This window comes from Branchiostoma lanceolatum, chromosome 14 (assembly GCF_035083965.1).
Source record: "Branchiostoma lanceolatum isolate klBraLanc5 chromosome 14, klBraLanc5.hap2, whole genome shotgun sequence".
Lineage (NCBI taxonomy): Eukaryota > Metazoa > Chordata > Leptocardii > Amphioxiformes > Branchiostomatidae > Branchiostoma > Branchiostoma lanceolatum.
The window spans coordinates 6,902,923-6,923,611 of NC_089735.1; the positions used below are offsets into that span (position 1 = coordinate 6,902,923).

The following is a 20,689-nucleotide window of genomic DNA, read 5'->3' on the forward strand; positions in this document are numbered from 1 at the left end:
CATTCTGATATGTCAGTATCGGCAAGGGTAAGTCGTTTGACAACAGCTTTAAGTAAAGCTTTCAATGTAATGAAGAAGTAGGTAGTGGCATGATGTAGACATGCAAAGGAAAGCTGACAGTTTGACATCATATCCATTTTGTCTTCAGTCTGCTCCACTGAGGAACTAGAGGACATGGGTAACCGCCTGCTGGAGTGGTTCAAGGTCATCAGGAAGAATGACGAGAAAGAAACGCCTGACAGTAAGTAATCACGACAGACAAGGATGAATCTATGGCTTCTAACTTACACCCTCCCACAACTCTGTCGAACTGGTTGACTTTCTTGACAGTATTCTTTCAGAGCCGGCGGTCTTGAGTTGTTTCGATTCCAAGCTTTTTCTACTTTTGGTAAGTAATCTTGGGTTGCCCCCTGGGTAGCTTCCTTTGGCATCCCATTGGCAGCCATTTTGATTGATCTTTGCCTCAGCTTTCTCCCCATACATGTCCAATATAACTTTAACCTTTTAATCTATTTGATGGTATGATAAAATATGATGGACAATGATGGATAATGGTTATTGGTTTTGCCTACACAACATTACGAAGACTGTGAAGTTGTGCTGAAGAAGCCAATGCATGTGTACTGTTTTTTTTCCCTATAGCCAACAAGAATGTACAGATATGCTATGAGCCAGCTGTGGGCTGGATGTTCAGCAAGCTGGATGTAAACTTTGACCTCTTCCTGAGCAAGAAGGAGCTGTCACTCATAGAGTATGACGAGTACGAGCACTGCATCACCCCCTTCATCGACAGGTGCGACCGCATCAAGGACGGCATCCTCTCGGCCAATGAGTGGTGCTCTTGTTTCGAGGAAGCCAGTAAGTAAACTGTTACTTAATTTCTGTTTTTTATACTTCTGTGAATACTTTCCTGAGGTTTGTATTTAGTAATAAAAAGACTCTTTGTGCACAACCAAGTGAATTTGATTTTGTATACTGTTCTCAAACGTATCTTAATGAAGAGCACTGTAGCAATTCTGTCATAGAAGCATATTAACATGCTTCGAGTACTTAGTCTAGTGTTTGCATGAACACCCTTTCCACTTGGGGTTGTGAGCATACTGCGACTGCTGAGTGACCAAAGATTTGACAACAAATTTCATCTACTTTAGATAAAGAACACATTCTTTAACCTTTTGTGTGTTATTTTATGTTTTAAATCATACTTTTATACCGTGCTTCATTTTTTTTGTTATGAAATCAAGGGTCATACAAATCCAATTTTTGTTTCTGAAATTTGTGGATAGGGGGACATAGAGGCAGATACTAACATAAGCAAGGCTTTTATTTGGAGACATAAATTATGAAATAGATTATCGTAGAAATATATTTTTTTCTTATCTCAGAATATATGTGCAGGTGCATCCTTCTGTGGTTCATCATGTATAAACATGCAGGACTGTTAATTTTTTCCTCCTATTAGAGCCACCATGCTTTGCTGAATTGGACAAGGTTCCTGTAGCGGAAGTGAACGGACAGCGAAAGTTCCTGCTGGGTGAGGCCTTCCTTGAAACATTTCAAATCCATGTTTTGGCAGTTAAGCTTCATTTCAGTGAAGTGATTTTGCCAGTCTATTAGACCTGTCCTAAACAGGTAAAGGTAATCCTGTATCCTTCTTGTACATGTAGGGGTTGTGGATTGTTTATCCACTGTATGTTGTGTGAGGGCACGGTATTGGAAGGCAAAGACCATCCCTCACCTTTCACCTACCCAACCAAAGTCAGTTTTCTTACACCTGGGTAGAGTGAGTAAAGTGGTGTTAGTGCCTTTCTCAAGGACACAACGTTTAGCCAGGATTGCCAGGAATCCAACCCGTGACCTCTGCTAACCTGGCCACTCGGCCTTTCAACGCCACTTCTGATGTTATTGTACGTCAAACCATTCCAGATCATTCTTTCAGCTCTTGATTGCTGCCGGCACTTAATTGAATTGACAACAGCAGCCAATTGGAAGCCTGACACAGTAACCTTCGAAAAGCATACTTTTGGAAAGCAAACAAGACAAATATTGTAAATGCAACTGCTTGTAACCAGGAAAAATTTCCCCTGATAGCTTCACAGCAGCGCTTTTTAGAGAGCCATGATGTCCGGTTCGAAACCGGCTGCCGTGTTCAATTTGATGTCATCACTGTGACAGTAATACTCAAGTTTTATTCAATTACCTGGCGGCAGGAATCAAGAGCTGGGAATATGATCGTATGTTGACTATCTTGATGTCCAATAACATTGTAAGGGTGTATATTTGGTGCAAACATCTGTGTTCATTAAATGGTACTGTTATAATTGAAGTTATCATATAATTAGATGAAGTTGATGAGGAAAGGTTGTATTTTTTGTCATAGATAAACGGTTTAAGGTGACAGCTCTCCCTTAAGCTTGTCTTCAAAACCCTCTGTTGTTGCCCACCATACATGTAGGTGCCTACATCCCTCGGTGTGCTGAGGATGGTTACTACATGACGGAGCAGTGCAACGGCCCCTATTGTTGGTGTGTGGACAAGCATGGCCACGAACTGGAGGACACACGTACCCGCGGACATGCTGTCTGTGGTAGGTTTAGATTTAGTAATCCTAACTCGGTAAGATTTGAGGAATCCTTCCTTGTGCTAGTGGATTAACTTCTTGATGAAGCAGTCTTTAAGCCGCACCTGGGTCAATTACTGTCATATTGGTCACTTGAGGACAGCTACATGTAGCTGCTCCAAACCCCTGGGTGCAAACTTAAGAGAGATTGTAATTTGCTCACCCAATGATGATAAGAATCATTACAACTGATGTTAGCAACAAAAGGCTGCAATGGTGTCACAAGCATCTGAAAAATGATAAGCTGTTCCTTTTTCTGGCCACCAGCCCATGATCCAAATGCACTAACCACTAGGCTAAAAGGTCCGGACCAGTTAGACTGGTCAGTTGGTGGCGCTTGAACCCCACTGTTGCACTATCAACATACAAACAGAATCTGAAGGGGAAGTCTGAGGGAGTGAATGGAGTCGGGTGCAAGTTTTCACCCCAGCCTTCTGTTTTTGTTCTGTTCTCTTGCTATTAGATTAAAATGTCTGGGAACCAGCAATGATGTGGACCAACTTTAAAAAATCGTAGAAGTTTAGAAGACCACTTTAAAAGCACCACAGTGACAGCATCATCCATAGTCATACATTTCTGTACATCATACTGGATGAGAAGGGATTATGAAGTACCTGTTGCTTGCAGCATTACATAATACCTCCAAAGTGCAGGAGGCTAGAGGTCTGAAAGGGTTACCTTGCAAAGAGCACTACTGTCAGAGTGATGAATGTCGGTTCAGCCACATGCAGGTCACGTAGTTCAGGATGCACTGATGTGGCCTGAACCAGAGTTGTTGGAAATCTCAAGATCCTAACGTCAACCTGTCAGATGGAAATGTACTTAATGTCACAGCTAGCAATTTGGCCTGGCTCAAACTCGACGGAGTGATTGTAGCACACGCATTCCTAATGCACAGGGTGTTATGCATGTATGTTCATCTGTAGAAAGACATTAAGAATGCTGAATTGTGCAACAACGTTGCACAAATGCCCAGACTGTCTACCCAGAATTTGTTTTCCCTAGAACTATCGTAGAATGGAACTCGTTGGTATCAAGTGCTGTAGGAGCATCTTCACTAGATAGCTTTAAACAATGGTTACAGCTGGATGTGCAAAGGTTAGGTGTGACTGGTTGTTCGGTGTAATATATCTGCGAAGCTGATGTGTTACCCTGAAGGGCGATTAACCGACTATCTAGATAGAGATACAGATAAAGGCATTATATTTATTGATAGTATTGGAGAGGCCTATATTTTCATAGATGCACCCTTAGTATACCCATCTATGAGAATTGTTTTTTTATCATTATGGTCTCTGCCAATCTCAGATGCAATTGGAGCTGATATTCCTCTAGACAAGAAAGCCGAGGAGGAGGAGGAAGTAGTAGAAGAGGAGGAGGAGGACCAGGTGCCTGAGGAGGAGGAAGAGCCAGAGGAGGAGGAGGATGGGGGTTTCGAGGAAACCACTGATGATGAGGACTACACTGACGCCTCTGGAGATGACTTTGAAGAGGAGGAAATCGAACCTTAAGCTACCTAATAACTTCCCTAAAGAGCACCAACCGTTTTGGCACATATACACCTGACCCACAGTTATGCAAATTGATATTAGACATCCATGTCATCATGATGATAAGGTCAGAAAATGTTGACTGAGGAACAACAAATGGTTGAATCCAAATGAATTGCATAATGTAGGTTCCTGAGTGCCAGGATGTAATTGTATTGTAGTCTTCAGATGTCACTTATATTTCATACTGCTGAGTAATGGGGTTAGGTCTATATGTTCATACATAGATTGAAGCATTTTACAAATTGGGATATTGGCCAGTACCTGTACATACACAATGTACAAGTTGTGGAAAGATGGTGCTGACTTTGTATAGGGACTACATATGTAGATGACAACTTTCGAATACAAGAACTGCAAGACAAGTCATTTTGTAGAATTGAGCTATTGTAGAATTTGATTCCAGAGCACATCAAAAAAAGTTTTTAGATGATGTTTCCTTAATAGAGAAAAAGTATCTGACATATAGAAATGCTGTGTGTGATGCTCACCTACATGTAATCATGTTCATGTAACATTATATTGATATAGTTTGTTTTTATAAGTAAGCAAGATACAATGTATATGAGATATCTATCACTCAAGTCTTGGGATTATGCAACAACTGTGGATTATGTAGATTTTGTAGATCCACAAGCTCCCTGTTCCCACAAATATAGCAAACTGCATTCTGGTAACTAATAGCAGTTACATGGTAGAATATGAGACAACAAGCTGCACTTCAATGTATTAAGTGGTGTCTGTCAAGCAACAAAGGCTTGTATCATAAATGATAAACAATTTGGTGTGGAAGGATGTATGTTTTGTGGTTGTCATCCCGAGAAATGGTTTATTTAAAAGAATTGTCAGAGCTGAACATAACGTTTCATGTATTTGTAGACATTTATACATAGATTGCATTGATTATTGCTACTGTTATTTACCCACCCGTGTGGAATAGATTGAATCATGATTGTTGAGTATGACATTATAAGCAGTAAAGGATGAAGCCTAAAGATAAACGGTATGCAGCAGCAGCGCTCCCTGTCATCAAAGATTGGAACTGCAGCCCTGCTTGAAAGCAAACTTCCTTCAGACCACAGATCCATGATTGGAAGTCTTTTACAATATGAAAGTTTGTGTAGGTTTTAGCAGTCTGTCAGATATATTATATACCATATAATTGAGGATGATATTCATGATCATCCTTTTGAGACTAACTTTAACTAGTCTTGTGTGGTGTTGTTTTAATCAGAGTTGTTAAATAAAAATTAAGGTGATCACCTGCGACTGAATTTTTCTTGAAGTTCTTATTCTTCTGAATTGCTATTTTGCAGTTTCTTTCCATCTCAGTGTATGTACACCTAGTCTAGTACAATTCTTTCCAAAGTTGACTTAAATACAGTCAGTCAGTCTGGTGTGCCTCTGAATGTTCTCATGTAGTTTCCTCTATTCCCTGCTGATTGTCTTCGTTGTGGTCTTTCTGTTGTAAGCACACTCAATGTTTAATAAACACTAATTCCGTTATCATCACCACGTAAGTTGTATTGTTTCAGAAGACGGTGTGATGAACTAGCTTCCTAGCTTCTACACTAAGTCTCAGTCAGCCCAGAGCCCTTCAAACTGCTCCCCATGCGTTCAAGGTCGCATTGTCCCAATAAGTAATTCGCTTGCCTGACAGCATTCTGAAAGAAACATTAATCTATCGACAAACAAACAGAAACACCATTGCACTTGTTCAAAGTTCGAGATTTTAGATTTGGAGACGGTAACCCGTCAGAACGTGAATATCTAACGTTACAGGACAGCTACATTCGACCACATCAATCGGTAAACTGCAAACGAAATAATATCCAATGGTTTTGTTTGTGAAATGTCTTAAATATTGTCATTATATCGATTTCAAAGGATCACTTCGACGAAAAAAAAAGTTAAATGCCCTAAAGAATTCAAACCCCTTTGCGAGCCTTTCTCGATTTCCCCATTCCGATACGGAAATTTGGCAATTTGACGGTTGTTTTTAGCCTGAGTGTCATCCTGTTTCAGTTCCAGGCTCTACCTTCACATTTTACACCGCAGAGCAACTTGTGCAATGTACCAGATAATAGTCTTAAACATGTAAGGGAATATAGGGTGTAAACAAAATAGCGACACAATAACAGGGCACTGGAATCTGTATTCAATAATCCACATACAGCCTATGTGCAGATTTACTGTCACTTACACACTGTATTTTACACATGATGTATCCAAATCAAGAATTTAAAGCTTAATGTGAATCTTAGCCTTGTATACTTACATTAATATCATATATGATTATACATACAAAACTGTATGTACACAAAACTATTTAATCAATGGGATGTTGAGAATTCCAGTTGCTGCAAAATCTTACTATACTGGCTTGTGACCATACGGGTTTGCGTAGTACACAAAACTGTGATTGGGAGGTCAGTGGCAAATGCTGCAATTATCTATGAGTTATACAAGATTTAAGAAATAATTCCCTTTCTAAAATCTAGAGCTGTGAGTGAATAAAGTCAAGGGAAATTAACTCAAACTCAATCAAAGCTAAAAGACAGCAAAAACACAGTCACACAGTTACCAGTAAAGTCCAGCAATCCTTTTACAAAATAATGCTGAAAATACAATCATAATACATTTAGAGTTATGTTATCTATCATAGTAATCAATAAAAGCTTCTTGGTCTACTAGTGGGGAGGAATTAATAAAAAAGCCATAATAGATATTACACATTCCCTGAATTTTACAGCACTTTGGCCACAGATGTTTGTTACATTCAATCGATTCTACTCTTGCTTGTTTTACCAGCAGCAGCGCAAAGCGCATATTTCACTGGACTGTGGCACATTGACGGCCTCGCTGCATCCTAAACTGGATTTGTGTTACCCTTGACTTTATAAGGGGAATATCATGCGAACTGTACAAGTATGACTAAAAAGACAACAAAACACTGACAAAAGTAAAAGGATGTGTTTCTTATCTATGAAATTTGTTGAGCTCTCTGTCAAATCACTCAGGCCTAGCGAGGTTGCCAACATGCCACAGCTTCAATAAGATACCCACTTAAGGTGTTCAGAAGTAGCTGTTTTATAAACTCTCCTCTACAGACTCATGTGTGCTGTCTTTGTTGTCTCTGACCTCCTTCACATCCTGCAGAAAACTCCAGTCTAGTGACTGAAAGGAATAACAACATTGATTATTGTTGTAAAAAATTACCATTCGTCGTTTCGGATGATGACGTAAAGCCGGTGGCCCTGTGTATGAGGAAGCTTCAGGCATTAGCAACACGTATCGAGAAGAGTAGGGGTGACCCTGTGTGCTTGGCCAAAAAACGCAAGCCATAGCAAAGCCGCATTGCACTACCACTAGCTACTTGAAAAAGCATCATGCTTCACCTCAAATGAGGATGCCATGAAACGAAAATGAAATACATGTATATGTAAAGTACAATAGTAGCAAATGTACATTATGTAGCAGGAACAGTAATGTCTCAGAGCTCGTAAATGCCTCTCCACAAACCTGTGAGTTAGAGAAGCTGTCAGACTCCAGGTTTATGATGCTGCTAAACATCTCCGTAAACCTGGAAAAAGAAAATTTTGCTATTATCATTAAAGCAAAACAACAACCTAATACACTGTCCAACACTAAAGAAACTCATAAAAAATGTATCTGCTGTGAAATAGTTTTGTCTCTCATATTTCAACAAAACAAAGGATTGAGATTTCGTAAATTAACAAATAATAGCATGAACATATCACATTTCAAATTTAACCACATCCAGATCAATTAAAAAACAAAAACTATTTGTAAGAAACAAAATTACCTTCCTCTCACATCCTGGTTCTCACTTCTCGTCACCATGGATTCCTCACTGAAAAAAACATGCATGAAGACTTTCCATCAAGAGGTACGATTCCTGTTATAACACAATAAACTGAAAGGTTACGACAGTGATTGGCCATTTATTGATTGGATGTATTCTTAATCCAAAAGATGATACTATCTATTAGATGAAAGAGCTCAAAATACAAGCATTAATGTCGAAAGGGCCTATAATTCACAGTAAGATGAGGATGGCATTGTAAGAAGAGTGCATAGTTTTAACTCAATGTTATGGAAGTTGCAGCAAACAACATTTTAAAATTCCAGATCATCTCCCGGCCTGCCCTTACTTTTCCCAGCTCTTATTGACCTAAAGTGCTCCTACATACATGTACTACATGTATACTGACCATGTTTTCTCCAGGTAGACAGAAGACACACTGCTGGTACTGGAGGAGAGAGATCTGGTCCTGTTCTCCATGCTTCCAGGGTCAGGAGAGTTCCCAGGCACCTTCTGCAACTAAAAAAACTCTGGTTACATCTTCCCCATCAGGAGGGGAATACAATATTGACTCCCACCAAAAACTTCTTAAGACATGTCTACACTTTTCCTTAAAATTTGTGATCTTCCTTGTCTTGCAATGTGTTCTACAATGCCACTAATATGTAAATTAAATGTGTTTTGTAATATGTATACCCTGCCAAGGGTGGTAGCTTTAATTTGTAAACTAAAACAGTCCGTTCTAACTAAAACTTCTAAACTACGCTTCACTCGTCGTAGCCCACATGGTTCCTCCAGGAGACCTTTGACTTCAGCCCCAGGGTACCGTCTCTCTCTCCGTCAGCCATGAGGCATAAGTGGGAGAAACTTACCAATCGCATCAAGTTTGGCCGAATTGGGGTTTGCTGAAGTCATTGGTCATATATGCCTTTACACACGTGAGATATGATCACAAACAGGGAAGTACTAAACAAAAAAATACTGACTGTAATAGTGGAGAAAACTCATAGTAGGGGAGATTCACTTGTTACAGCACTGTACGCTCATTTAAGCTGTAAGGGATCTAATTTTACAGTAGAAGATAAAAGGGGATATATGCCCACTGTATACACACGGCAGATCTACATTATTCATATCAACTGTAGTGTGATGATTTCACAGCGAAGAGATCACTGCAAAAATCGTTCAACAAAACCATAGCAAATATCTAAAGAATTTCAGCTGTAGTACCTTGCTGTTGACTCTTAACCTGTGGTACTAATGCTGTGCTGCACTGAAGGTGAAGGTCACATACCATCAGAAGGATGAATTGTATCGAACGCTGTTTCCTGAGAACCACTTAGTCTACCACACACACATCAACTTACCACAACTTTCAGCAAAGTCCACAAGTCCTGTTGCCTCTTCCTCTGGAATGCTGTAAGCTTTTTTCTTGATTCTTCAATGTCCTTAAGAGTCCTTTGCATCTTGGGGAGTAACTCCTTCACCTCTTTTCTCAGCTCTATCAGCTTCCTGAAAAATATCATAAGGGATTTGTTTATCTCTGACTTCTTTCATATCATTTGAGCATTCATACAGGTGTTCCAAACCAGTCTGTATTTTACAGTATCATATGGCCATCTGAATGTTCATGACATTGTGTACAGATGCATCACACAGGCTTCTATCAAATAATTTGCATGCGCTTCATGTGCTGTGGAAAATTTGAATACTGTACCAGATTGCGGATGTGATGTTCTTATAATTTTGTTTGAGGATACCAAATTTTCTTTGCGTTTTTTTTATGGGTATGACATAAATAATATACAACATGGTGCATTCCGCATCACCCTCAAACACAGCTCTCCTGCAGGTCGGATCACCCTTCAGTCTTCAGGTGACCCTATCGATGGTCGGGCTGGTACCTCGGATGATACGGAATACACCGTGTTGAACTCCGTGTTGTATTCGCTATCATGTATCACTGAGTTTTGGTACTCACATGAGATGGGTGTATATGTCCCTCACAAGCATGTCTCTCTTGGTGACACAATTCAGCACAACCCTCACCATCTTCTGGCTGTCTCTGAAATGTATTCTCTCTTCTGTAGGATCAAAGAGGACAAGTCTTAGAATAGATCAATGTCTATACAGCATTTCCTATAAGACTGTTGATAATAAAAATTAATGTAATCCCAAGGAGGTACTTTCCATAGATGTCTTTAATTTTCTATCTACCATTTGAAGGATCACACTTAACAATGTCAATGTATATTTATTGCAGATACATGCATATGCCAGAAGGATAATTGCAAAATTAATACATTCTGAAATATATGTCAAGCTACTATAATTGCTTAGGTTTGACTTTTTCTTTGAAGGCAGTGGAGGACAAATTTACCCACTTCTTCTATAATACATGACTGTGTAATAAACTATGCAGGTTCCTTGATTTTTGTAGCAGATCACACCATAATGTGGTTGCCTTAGGTACCCTGGGGAATTATGAGAGTCGATGTCACCAGACAGGAAGGAAGAATCAGGAGACTTGGTTCCTCTTACCTCTGGGAGTTTGTCTCAGCTCATTGAAGAGATTCAATGCCTGCTTTGCTCTGAAATGATGACACAGAACTGTCAGTATTAGTTTTGTTAGCACTACATGACTAGATCACAACACCAAGTGATAAAAAAATATAGTTTAGCATTAATCACCATTCATACATACATTTTAGGGTAGAGATTGCCATCTGGCAGAATCACTAGAGATCAGGATCAGAGTCACTTTGGAAAGATCGGTATCTCTGCTGTTAGAATTACCAATTGTACTCATGATCGCAGATTGTACTGGCAGAGATCCTGATCAAAATCTCTGCCAACAAAGACTCTGGTCGGGAGCTATACCCTGGTGCTTGTGTATATGTACATGTACTGTAATGTATATTTATATATGGTTTTGAAAAACATACAACTTGAAGTTGATTTTTTGTTTCCTCACACTACAATGACCTCATTCTCCAGTCATCTTGACAATGTGTACAAAATGAACGTATCTCGAACACAACTGATACAATCTAAAATCAGCCTGTAGAGACAGACACCTACATGTCATCTAGTTCTTCTATCTGCCTCCTGCGAGCGAGCGGACTCCTCTGGGGCTGGACCAGTTTAGTCTGCAGAGCCGTGCTGGCACTCTCGTGTTTCTGAACCTCCTCTTGCTAAACAGGGAACAAATTTACATGTATGGCATTATGATAGCAAGCACACTATCTGTCCTATGAAATCGCATTCTTCTCAAGTTGATATGATCCAAAGGTGATGTCATGTGACCCAAGCAGAACTGTGATGTCAGCAACCGGGCAAAGATGCCCCGGCAGTCGGTATCAACCCGTCTCTGTCGAGGGTTGGTTGATGGGCTCTAATGTAGATGGCCTCTTTGGAAATAATCCTGCACAGCGGTCTAAAGTTCTGACTTCAGATCATATCAACTTGAGAAGGATCGGAGGAGTGATTGAAAACTTGTTGGTAGCTGGAAGTTTTAGTCATGAGCTGATAGATCACTTACATGCACTGCAGTGATAGCCTCAACTTCCTTCTGTGTTTCTCTCCAAGACCTGAACATCTTTTCAGAGGCTGTGAGTGAAAATAAAGGTACAAAATAAATGTTTGCCTGTCTAAACACACTGCCATGGTGATTGGTACCTATATATCAGATTAGGTAGCAGGACAGTCACACTGTATTTTCCCAATGGGGATTTCTATAGTCCAGGACGACAAGGTGACTCGCTTCAATGCGGTAAAAATTATAGTAGGGTGCACTGCTAGCTAGACTCAAGACTGAAAAGGGAATGTTTGGGTACAATCTACATTGTACAAAATGTCTAAAAATGATTAAAAAAATCCTGTCTGTGTGTCATGCTTTTCATGCCCTCTTATAAATGGCACTCTGTATGTATTAGGTCAACTGAACTGCAGCCAGCTCACAGGTCTCCGGCTCACCCCGAAAGGCACAGTTACATGTACATGTATATGTACACTAAGAAGATGCATTTATACGTAAACTGGAAAAAACTTTACAATCCAAATCATACAGTCTCAAACCCAATATACATTTTGCATTTTGTATTACACCTTGCTGCCTCTCACAAAGACTTTCTACCCCGTCTTCAAGAATTTTGTCCGTACTACTTACTACTTAATAATGATATAACGTTATGCCCGCATTATGGACCCCAGGGTCACAGATAAATACTATTAGTACTGCGTTCTGCTGCCATAATGTACAGCATGTACAGTGTTTTAACATAAACTAAGGAAAGAGTGATGAAGTAGTGTTGAAAGCAAATACTCACTTATTCCTGTTGTGGACTGCTCGGCATATTTCTCCATATCACACTCAAGGCTGAATAATTCAAAGAAATTACATTAGACAAAATCATAGTGCTTCAGTTCCATACTCAGTAATGTTATGAAATGTTATTCATCAGACAAAATTTGCAGTGGATTGACCCTCAGGTCGGCTAGCCACATGTCAGCCATTCAATGCCACATGTCAGCCATTCGATGCCACGTGAAGAAAGAGCTCAGTCTTGATCATTTCCTGACCTTGCCATAAAATGGTCTGCTTGTCCCTTGTATGTACAGAAGCTGCTGGATATTTCCTTCACCAGTTTGGTCAGCGTGTTCTGCAGACGTAGAAGGTTCAGCCTGGGGTGGGGAAGATCCAGAACCATGATTACACTTCAGGCTGTATTCTACACATAACTTGTGTCAAGGATAACAGCCATGTGACACAATTAATATCCTAAAGGAAATTAATTCAACATAGTTTTCTTATGTACTAAACCTTATTTTTCTTCTCTACACACATTTTGACAACCTACAATGTATCTGCTGTTTTCATCAGACTGTTTTCAAGTGTCAGGTAAACTTGTCCTATTGTGACTTTCTCAAACATGCCTACCATTAATTGCTTCTCCTTGCCACTTGTGAAGAAGCGGCAAGTATATGCGGCCCCAAACGTGACAAGGGGATATAGACTATATCACAGAGTTGGGACTTACATGGATGCTCTGCTGCCTTTGAACAACTGATTATAGTTATCTGCTGTCTGTCTACAGTAGTGGTAGGACAGGCCATAGGACTTTTTCCTCTCCTGAAAAAACAACAACAAACAATCAATGATAAATACCAACTTAAAGACAAGTCTCCTGTACAGTATACAGCATTTGAAATAAATTTGATTAATTTAAAGGATTTTACATGTATTGACTACATGTGCTACTCCAAAACAAAGTCAGAGAATAAATCAAAACTACAGTAATTATAAGTAAAGTAACTTACTGGATATGGTTGCAATGTATGTGGTTCAGCAACTAGCATGAAAAAAGCAAGTCTAGTAAGTTAAAAGTGATACAAAGGTTATAGCAATTAATTATGTCTTTCAATGAAAATTCTGCCTTTAAGATTTCTGACATATTGATACATGACTGCACAAAATACATGACACTATTTTTGTGTGTAAATCTTAGAATATATCCATGCATGTTCACAGCACTTTCTAATGAAACACACGAAACTTATTTAAATATATTAACATTTCTACAAAATGATACATGTAATTTTAGCATCATATGAGCATCACACTATAAAGTAAGATTTGAAAAATCCATGTTACTTAATATGTGCTGTTTCAATACAACAGCTGCTTTCCTTCTATCTGGTAAACAAAGCACAATGTTAACATTTATGCCAACAAGTATGAAATAACAAATTAGGCCTAGAAAAAATGTAACTTACAGTAATGTTGTGTTTCCGGTTACCTGACCGACCCTAGCCTTTTGTCAGGTCAACTGCTGGCAAGATACATTTGTGATTGTACCATGCATACTATTTATTTTACATGTATTATTTGTTGGATCACTTTGGCAGAATAAAAAAAGATAAGAGAATCCCTATCTACCGACCCTAATTTTTTCAGGACCGTAACTGGAAACACCACATTAGTTTTCCTAGGCCTAACACTTACTCATCACTTTCACCACTTCAGGAAGAGGTTTGATGACAAACTTGGACTCGTCGATGTAGTTCTTATTGAACAGGAACACAATGTTGTCATCCTTGCCCTGAAAAACAACATGTTTTAACAATAGAAATACAAACGTTCAGCTGCTAGGTGGTTGAGACAGGCATAATCTGTTGAGAAGCTAAAGAATTTAGTGTAGAGCATAGAGAGGCTTTATGAATTAACACAATACGTAGCTAGCTCTTCTGAAATTAGCTCTTATGTTGTAGTGTTACAATTTCAAAAAGAAAAGAATATCATGAAGCCCTTCATAACCATGATCAGCCTCTTTTTCAAGTAGGGGCAACATATAAATAGGACCATGGACAGTAAGGGCTTGTACATGTTACACAACTATTGTACAAAATGTTTTGAAAAGCTTCACTCACAGGTTCGTCCCAGCACTGGGAGACTTTGCCGTTCGGGTCAGGTGACATGCCTGTGGAAAACATCAGCTCCTGCTGCTCTACAGGCATCTGTGTCTCCAGGGCCAGGCGGATCATCAGGGACTCCACAGTCTCATCCTCCTCTACAGGGTAGGAGTACAGCTGACCAGTGTGCATGTCAAGCACATGGACAATCTGCAACAAGTAAAAGGTAAAAAGGTCAAGTTACTCCCATAGCTTTTTTGAGGCCTTAGAGGTGGTTGTATATGTTTAATTATCCATCATGTCTAGGGCAAGGTATTGGAAGGCAAAGCCTAATCCACTCCTTCCACTGCCTTATCTCCCCACCCAAAGTCAGGCTCAAGATACTATGCCTGCACATGCAGTTTATAGTAGGTAAATGGAGTATTTCTGATGTCTACCTGCACCTAGTCTGCACCTGAGTCTATGATAAAACTAGCCGACCTTATCAGCTGTATATTTTTCATAGTAAAATGCTTTTATACAGCAGATTACAAGATTCAATGGTAGTACTAGGAACATTTTCAAAACAGTAACAGAGATTTATGAAATGAGTGGTGCAAGACAAAAAGGACTTCAAGCCCTGTTGGTGTCTTGACCTTGAGGTCCAAGATGGATTCCAGAAGTTCGAAACACGTCGCTCTGTTGTTGCCGCCGCCCCCCCTCCCGTGGGGTTCCCATCTCAGCATCAGCTGCAGCCAGGACTCGAACCGCTCCACCAACGGCTGGCACAGGTGGTGGGGGGCGGGGATGTCAGACGCCAGCTTGATTTCACCTGCAGATTAAATCATTAAGGATAGCAGTCAGTTTAGCAAATACTTTATTGGTAGCATTCCAGCTAGGTGCATTAGCTAGTATTTTGCTTTTAGAAAATGCAACGAGAAACAAAATGGGTAAAGTTGACTTCCCAAACAAAAATGGAGTATACAAGTTTTGAATCTAGGAGACCCTAGAATATTGCTAACATTCATAATAAGGTCAAGGACTCTGAGCCTTCCTCCTTGACACTGCTAATAAGTATAACCTATTGCTATTACGACTTTAAATATGACTATCACTCAACTACACAAACTAACTGACAAGTCATTCTTTTACTCGGAGACAAGTATCTAGAATTACCACATTAATTTTCTATGAAATGTCAACTCTTGTAATTCCTCCGGGTACCCAAAGACCAGTAACTCACTGCATTAAAATAAATGAATGTCTCGAACACCTGTATATCTGAAGTGTGAACTACTGATGTTGCATTTATTTTGTAGACTGTATAGTGGGTGGAATTATAAGGGTTGCTGTTAACCTACAAAAACATGTATCACATAGATTTTATAGTTCCTGTCCTGAAACCATGACCATGAGTTTATGTCTTATAATTAAAACACACCTGTTCTTTCTTCATAAGCCCTGATGTGTGTATCCTGCTTATTTCTCTTCACCTCAAGATGCCTGCAAGAGATGATACAGTAATTTCAAGCCAATATTTTGACCGCCATGGTTCATGTGATCATGATAACTAAGTATTGCAGTAGAAGGATAAACTGAAAGTTTTATCGGAGATGTTTTAAGTTCAAGGTGGAAACGATTGTTATAGTAGTAGTGGCAACACAATGCAATAAGAGAGCAATAAAAACCTGGACATAAAACCACCGTGAACATTTCATGATCTAAAGTAAGATTTTGCTGGTCTCTTCCACAATTGGTATAGAATACTATTGGTAAGAAAGCTTCCATAGATAAAGCACATATAGAAGAAGGTTCCTCACCATTGTACAGGGTTCCTGTTGGGTAGGAATGGCCGGGAACCCGTGATGCACTCAAACACCAGGTTGCCGAAACTCCAGTAGTCCACAGTTCTTGTGTACTTCTGACTAGCAAAGAGTTCAGGGGCCTGCAAGACAATAGTCAATATGAAGAATCTTCCTGTTGATCCTGTCGATAGTGCAAAATTTGTTATTGACAGGATGTTTACATACATTCTTATTGACAGGAACATCCTGCCAAAAACCTCAGCCTTTCACAAATTCAATCCGACAATATCATTCATTTCTATAACATGAAGAATACAAGGGTTACGAGGACTGCAAGCAATCCTCAAACCTTCTAGTGGACGTAAGACAAACTCAGGACAATAAAAATAGACTTTTAAGAACAAGTTAAGACAATGTACAATCATGTACATGAACAATATGACATTGTGTTCTTCCATTCTCCCTTTCAAACTCACCAAGTACTGCAGAGTTCCTACAAAGGATGAGCACACACTGCCCTGGTCCAGGTCCTTGGCGTAGCCCAGGTCGATGAGTTTGTACACCACCTCCCCTTCATCCTCCTCCTGCAGCACAATGTTCTCTGGCTTCAAGTCTCTGTGGATGATCCTCTTGGAATGGAGGTACTCCACACCAGATGCTAGACAGAGAAGATGACCTTAAATGTTAGTACAGCAACCTCTACATTAGGACCACTTGGCCAATGTGACCACTTTTTGGTGGTCCTTTAGAATATCTTTCCAAATGACAGTTAGCATTTAGGTCACATTTCACAGAGCACATGATACAAAATACAGAGTACATTAGATCTACAAAAAACATTACACAGTATAGAACACAATGGGAGTGCATTACAATATTACAGAGCACATAAACATATACTGAAAATATTGCACATTACAGAACACATTACAGACTGTTACATTACAATACACATTACAGAATACATACATATTACAAAACACATTTAATTTACACATTAGTGGCATTACAGAACACATTGCATGTTACAGCACACGTTGCCCATTCAATTGACTGTTATTACACAAGAACACAAAGGAAAAGTGTACTTTTTGACCTACCAACATGTCTCACCACATTCCTGACATCAATCTCCTTCATTCCGCAGTAGTTTTCTGGCCGAGAGAGCACCTGTATGTGAATAGGGAATCATAAGTTAATTTCATTGTGACCCAGTTGAAAGAGATGCATGCATAAACTAGGCACAAAAAGTTTTGGAACTTAAATTTGATCAATCATTTCTACCTTGTCACTATTATCAACTGTATAGAATTACGTATTATATTGGAAAGCCTGTTTATTGATTTTACCCTTCTCTAAAACTTAACAGTGTGGAGGGGGGGGCACCATCTCCCTGCTGGGTCTCTCCACTCCCTTGTAACAATTGGATCACTTGCAGTTTCTTTCCAGAAAAACAGTGTCTGCATGATGCTCATGCTGTACAATAGTGTACGTACATGTACCTACCTTTCTAAGATCTCCACCTGAGCAAAATTCCATGGCTAAAAAAGGCAGGTGGTCAACGCTTGGTTTGAGAGGATCTGGGACGTCCATGGCAGTGACCACGTGGTCGTGCTTCAACCGCTTCATGATGTCCACCTCCAACTTCCACCTCTCCCTGTTCTTAGGGTTCAACTCTTGTCTGGTTTTCTTAAGGGCTACAGTTTCTGAGGATTCCTGTTTGAAAAAAATTTGGTCACACCAGGGTAATGCATGCCCAGTCCAACTATTTACTGGAATACATCAGAGTATCATACATACAAAAAAGGGTGAAATCTACTAAAATATAGTATACTTTGATGCGTTAGGGTTAAGGTTAACTCGAAATTTGTAAACGTATAGTATCAATGTTTACTTATCAAAGCACACTGTATTTTGGTAGATTTCAATCTTCTACATGACATTGTGTACACATGTGTATTTTGGTGTTCTGATATGTATTTTGGTACATTGTTTTGCCCTGTGTATAGTAGTGTGTGGAACAACAATGTACAAGGATTGTTCCCCACCCATAGACAGACAGTCAAGAGATGAAAATGGTGACTGACCTTATGTCTCCACAGTGTGACTGTGCCGAACCCACCACTGCCTAAGACCCTGTCCTGCACCCAGCCCCCTATCTCCTGCGCAGGCTGGGGAGGGGTGGGCATCAGCACCGGGGTGGGGAACTGATGCATGGCTGGGGAAGAGAACACTGATTCAGTCACATCACTGATTTGTGGTTCTGAACATTAAACGGATTGCTCTTTTTTGCTTGTTTTATTCAGATCTCCATTAGCTATGATAGTACAATGTTATATAAGCAGAATTCTTAAGGTAATGCCTGTGTCATTGGGAAAAATTATCTGAGGGACCACCAAAAAGTTGGCCAGGTGGTTCGAAATATGTAGACTTGATCAATTGTACAGGTTTGACTGCACATGTACTGAAAAGGCAAATTTAAAAAAAATTGTTTTGACGGGAAATCTTTTTCCATCAACAACCCAAACTTTAGACAAATAAAGAATCGTAAAAGAAAACAACACTCTAGCTGCAGATTCTCAGCACTAGGCTGTGTGTCAAAAAGTTACATGACATGTATCTTGCCAATTCCTACTGCCAAGCTCACACATTGGTGGATAGCTCAGGTCTAGTGGTCAGGATTGACTAAATGTTCTGGGTTTGAATCCCAAGCAGGCCCCAGAATTGTGCCCTTGGAAGGCAGTTTACATTTCCTCACTTGACTCGTCTTAGTTAAGCTGTCCTCTTGGATGAGACAAAAAGCTTGAGGTCCACAGTTTGAGCAGATTAAAGAACCTATCACACTTATCTGTACTAGTAAGAATATGAATCCATCTAGGGGTCATAGGATCAAACCTTACAGTCCTATCTTATGCAACTTGTACTTAGTAAGTTACAGTGAAAAACTGGTGTGTTATGTTTTGTGGTGGTTTAATGTTTTTACAGAACAAAAACAATTTCCTCTCACCTGCTTGTGCCATTTTCCTCACGGTTGGAAGGGTACAACTGATTTAAAACACGTCTGAAATTGATGCAACATAGATACATTAATGCTGTAGTACCAAATTTAAATTATCAACCAAAGATGTTGAAAGCTACATCGATGGTGTGTTCTTCAAATACAAGAATTCCCACCCAGATCAGACCTGTTTTCATTGCATCTTATACAAAGGTGTGACATTCGTGCAGCAAGAGCACTGTGCCATGTCCAACACAAATATAATGTATGTTCAACACAGCAGATAACAACATACACATGTACTATTATCTTCACATGCCGTCTTGAACATTTCTCCTTCGAATCATATCACTGTCATGTATCTAGTATTCGTTTCATTTCGACTTTGAAGATCTGTCTAGTAAAATAGTCAAATATATAATTTTGCAGATATAACATACAAGTTCCAGTAACCTTTGGCAGCTAAAGCATAATTTACAAAGTATCATCTAGGAGCGATTCCTGCTATCTATAGATGCTTATAGCATTTTCTTTAGCTTCGTGTACAATGTTGTTATAGGGTAGCGTACAGTAATTGGTACATAAACTCTACCCAAAGTACTCACTCAATAATTTTTTAGGGGGAGGGGGGCAATCAAAACAAACTCTTTTTCATCATTTTGCTCAAGGAACTCAGATGTGTGTCCAGTTACAACGAGACAACACGGAAAATCAGCTTCTTTTGTTCTTATCAATAGAAAGGAACTTACCGTTTTTTGTTTCGTGCCGACGTTTGGTCGTGGTCGATCACGGACTAGGAAACAGTTAGCGTACCACAAACCCGGAAGTGAGAGAGGACACCTCGCGACGTCACGAAACTACGTCATCGGCCCAAAACAGAATAACCGCATCCAAGCATAAAAAGCGACCAGATTTTACTAGCGATGTTTATGATTAGCCATGGAGTTTTATGGAAGAACAGCTAAAAACAAACGAACGCATATATTTGCGATAACAAATATTTTTTACTAATTGAAATAACGTTACATACCTTTGTGTTAAATCTTTATGGAATCGACATCCTTTGATGCTGTCGGTGATGCTATCTATAACTGAATAGCATGCCATGGAAATAAGACGATAATTTGCATAATAGATGAGGAAAGTTTATAAATTCGCAGAAAGCTTGTAGTCAAATTTCATACAAGTGCTATGGTAACGATTTTTAAGTGTTATTATGATATTATGATATTATGATATTTATGCATTTCATTTATATTATGATATTATGATATTACGATATTATGATATTATGATATTATGATATTATGATATTTATGAATTTCATTTATATTATGATATTACGATATTATGATATTACGATATTATGATATTATGATATTATAATATTATGGTATTATGATATTACGATATTATGATATTATGATATTATGATATTATGATATTACGATATTATGATATTATGATATTTTAATATTATGATATTATGATATTATAATA

The 20,689-nt window shown here is 39.2% G+C and overlaps 2 protein-coding genes across 4 annotated transcripts in view; one reads left to right on the plus strand and one right to left on the minus strand.

The window, feature by feature from the left end:
* Window positions 1-5,682, plus strand: part of LOC136448098 (testican-2-like) — a 44,359-nt gene extending 38,677 nt beyond the window's left edge. For both annotated transcript variants that reach the window (XM_066447231.1, XM_066447233.1), the window contains exons 8-12: window positions 149-241; window positions 643-858; window positions 1,463-1,534; window positions 2,456-2,587; window positions 3,929-5,682. In XM_066447231.1, the coding sequence (XP_066303328.1) occupies window positions 149-241; window positions 643-858; window positions 1,463-1,534; window positions 2,456-2,587; window positions 3,929-4,131 (716 nt within the window). In that variant the 3' untranslated portion in view covers window positions 4,132-5,682. The remainder of the gene's footprint in view (window positions 1-148; window positions 242-642; window positions 859-1,462; window positions 1,535-2,455; window positions 2,588-3,928) is intronic.
* A 626-nt stretch (window positions 5,683-6,308) lies between these two features.
* LOC136448099 (inhibitor of nuclear factor kappa-B kinase subunit beta-like) lies at window positions 6,309-20,053 on the minus strand. 2 transcript variants are annotated; one of them, XM_066447234.1, is made up of 24 exons: window positions 19,939-20,053; window positions 19,199-19,252; window positions 18,279-18,409; window positions 17,698-17,907; window positions 17,292-17,361; window positions 16,668-16,849; window positions 16,207-16,331; window positions 15,828-15,889; window positions 15,043-15,218; window positions 14,426-14,617; window positions 14,001-14,097; window positions 13,316-13,347; window positions 13,036-13,127; window positions 12,578-12,679; window positions 12,325-12,374; window positions 11,538-11,605; window positions 11,078-11,190; window positions 10,538-10,587; window positions 9,978-10,080; window positions 9,364-9,508; window positions 8,406-8,515; window positions 7,997-8,044; window positions 7,693-7,753; window positions 6,309-7,347 (listed from the first exon to the last, which is right to left on the minus strand). In XM_066447234.1, exons 2-24 carry the CDS (start codon window positions 19,209-19,211, stop codon window positions 7,261-7,263), a joined length of 2,319 nt encoding a protein of 772 aa, XP_066303331.1. In that variant the 5' UTR covers window positions 19,212-19,252; window positions 19,939-20,053; the 3' UTR covers window positions 6,309-7,260. The 2 variants fall into 2 exon arrangements, with proteins under 2 accessions (XP_066303331.1, XP_066303332.1); XM_066447235.1 differs by lacking the exon at window positions 19,199-19,252 and having other exon boundaries at window positions 19,939-20,025.
* Between the last annotated feature and the right edge of the window lie 636 nt (window positions 20,054-20,689).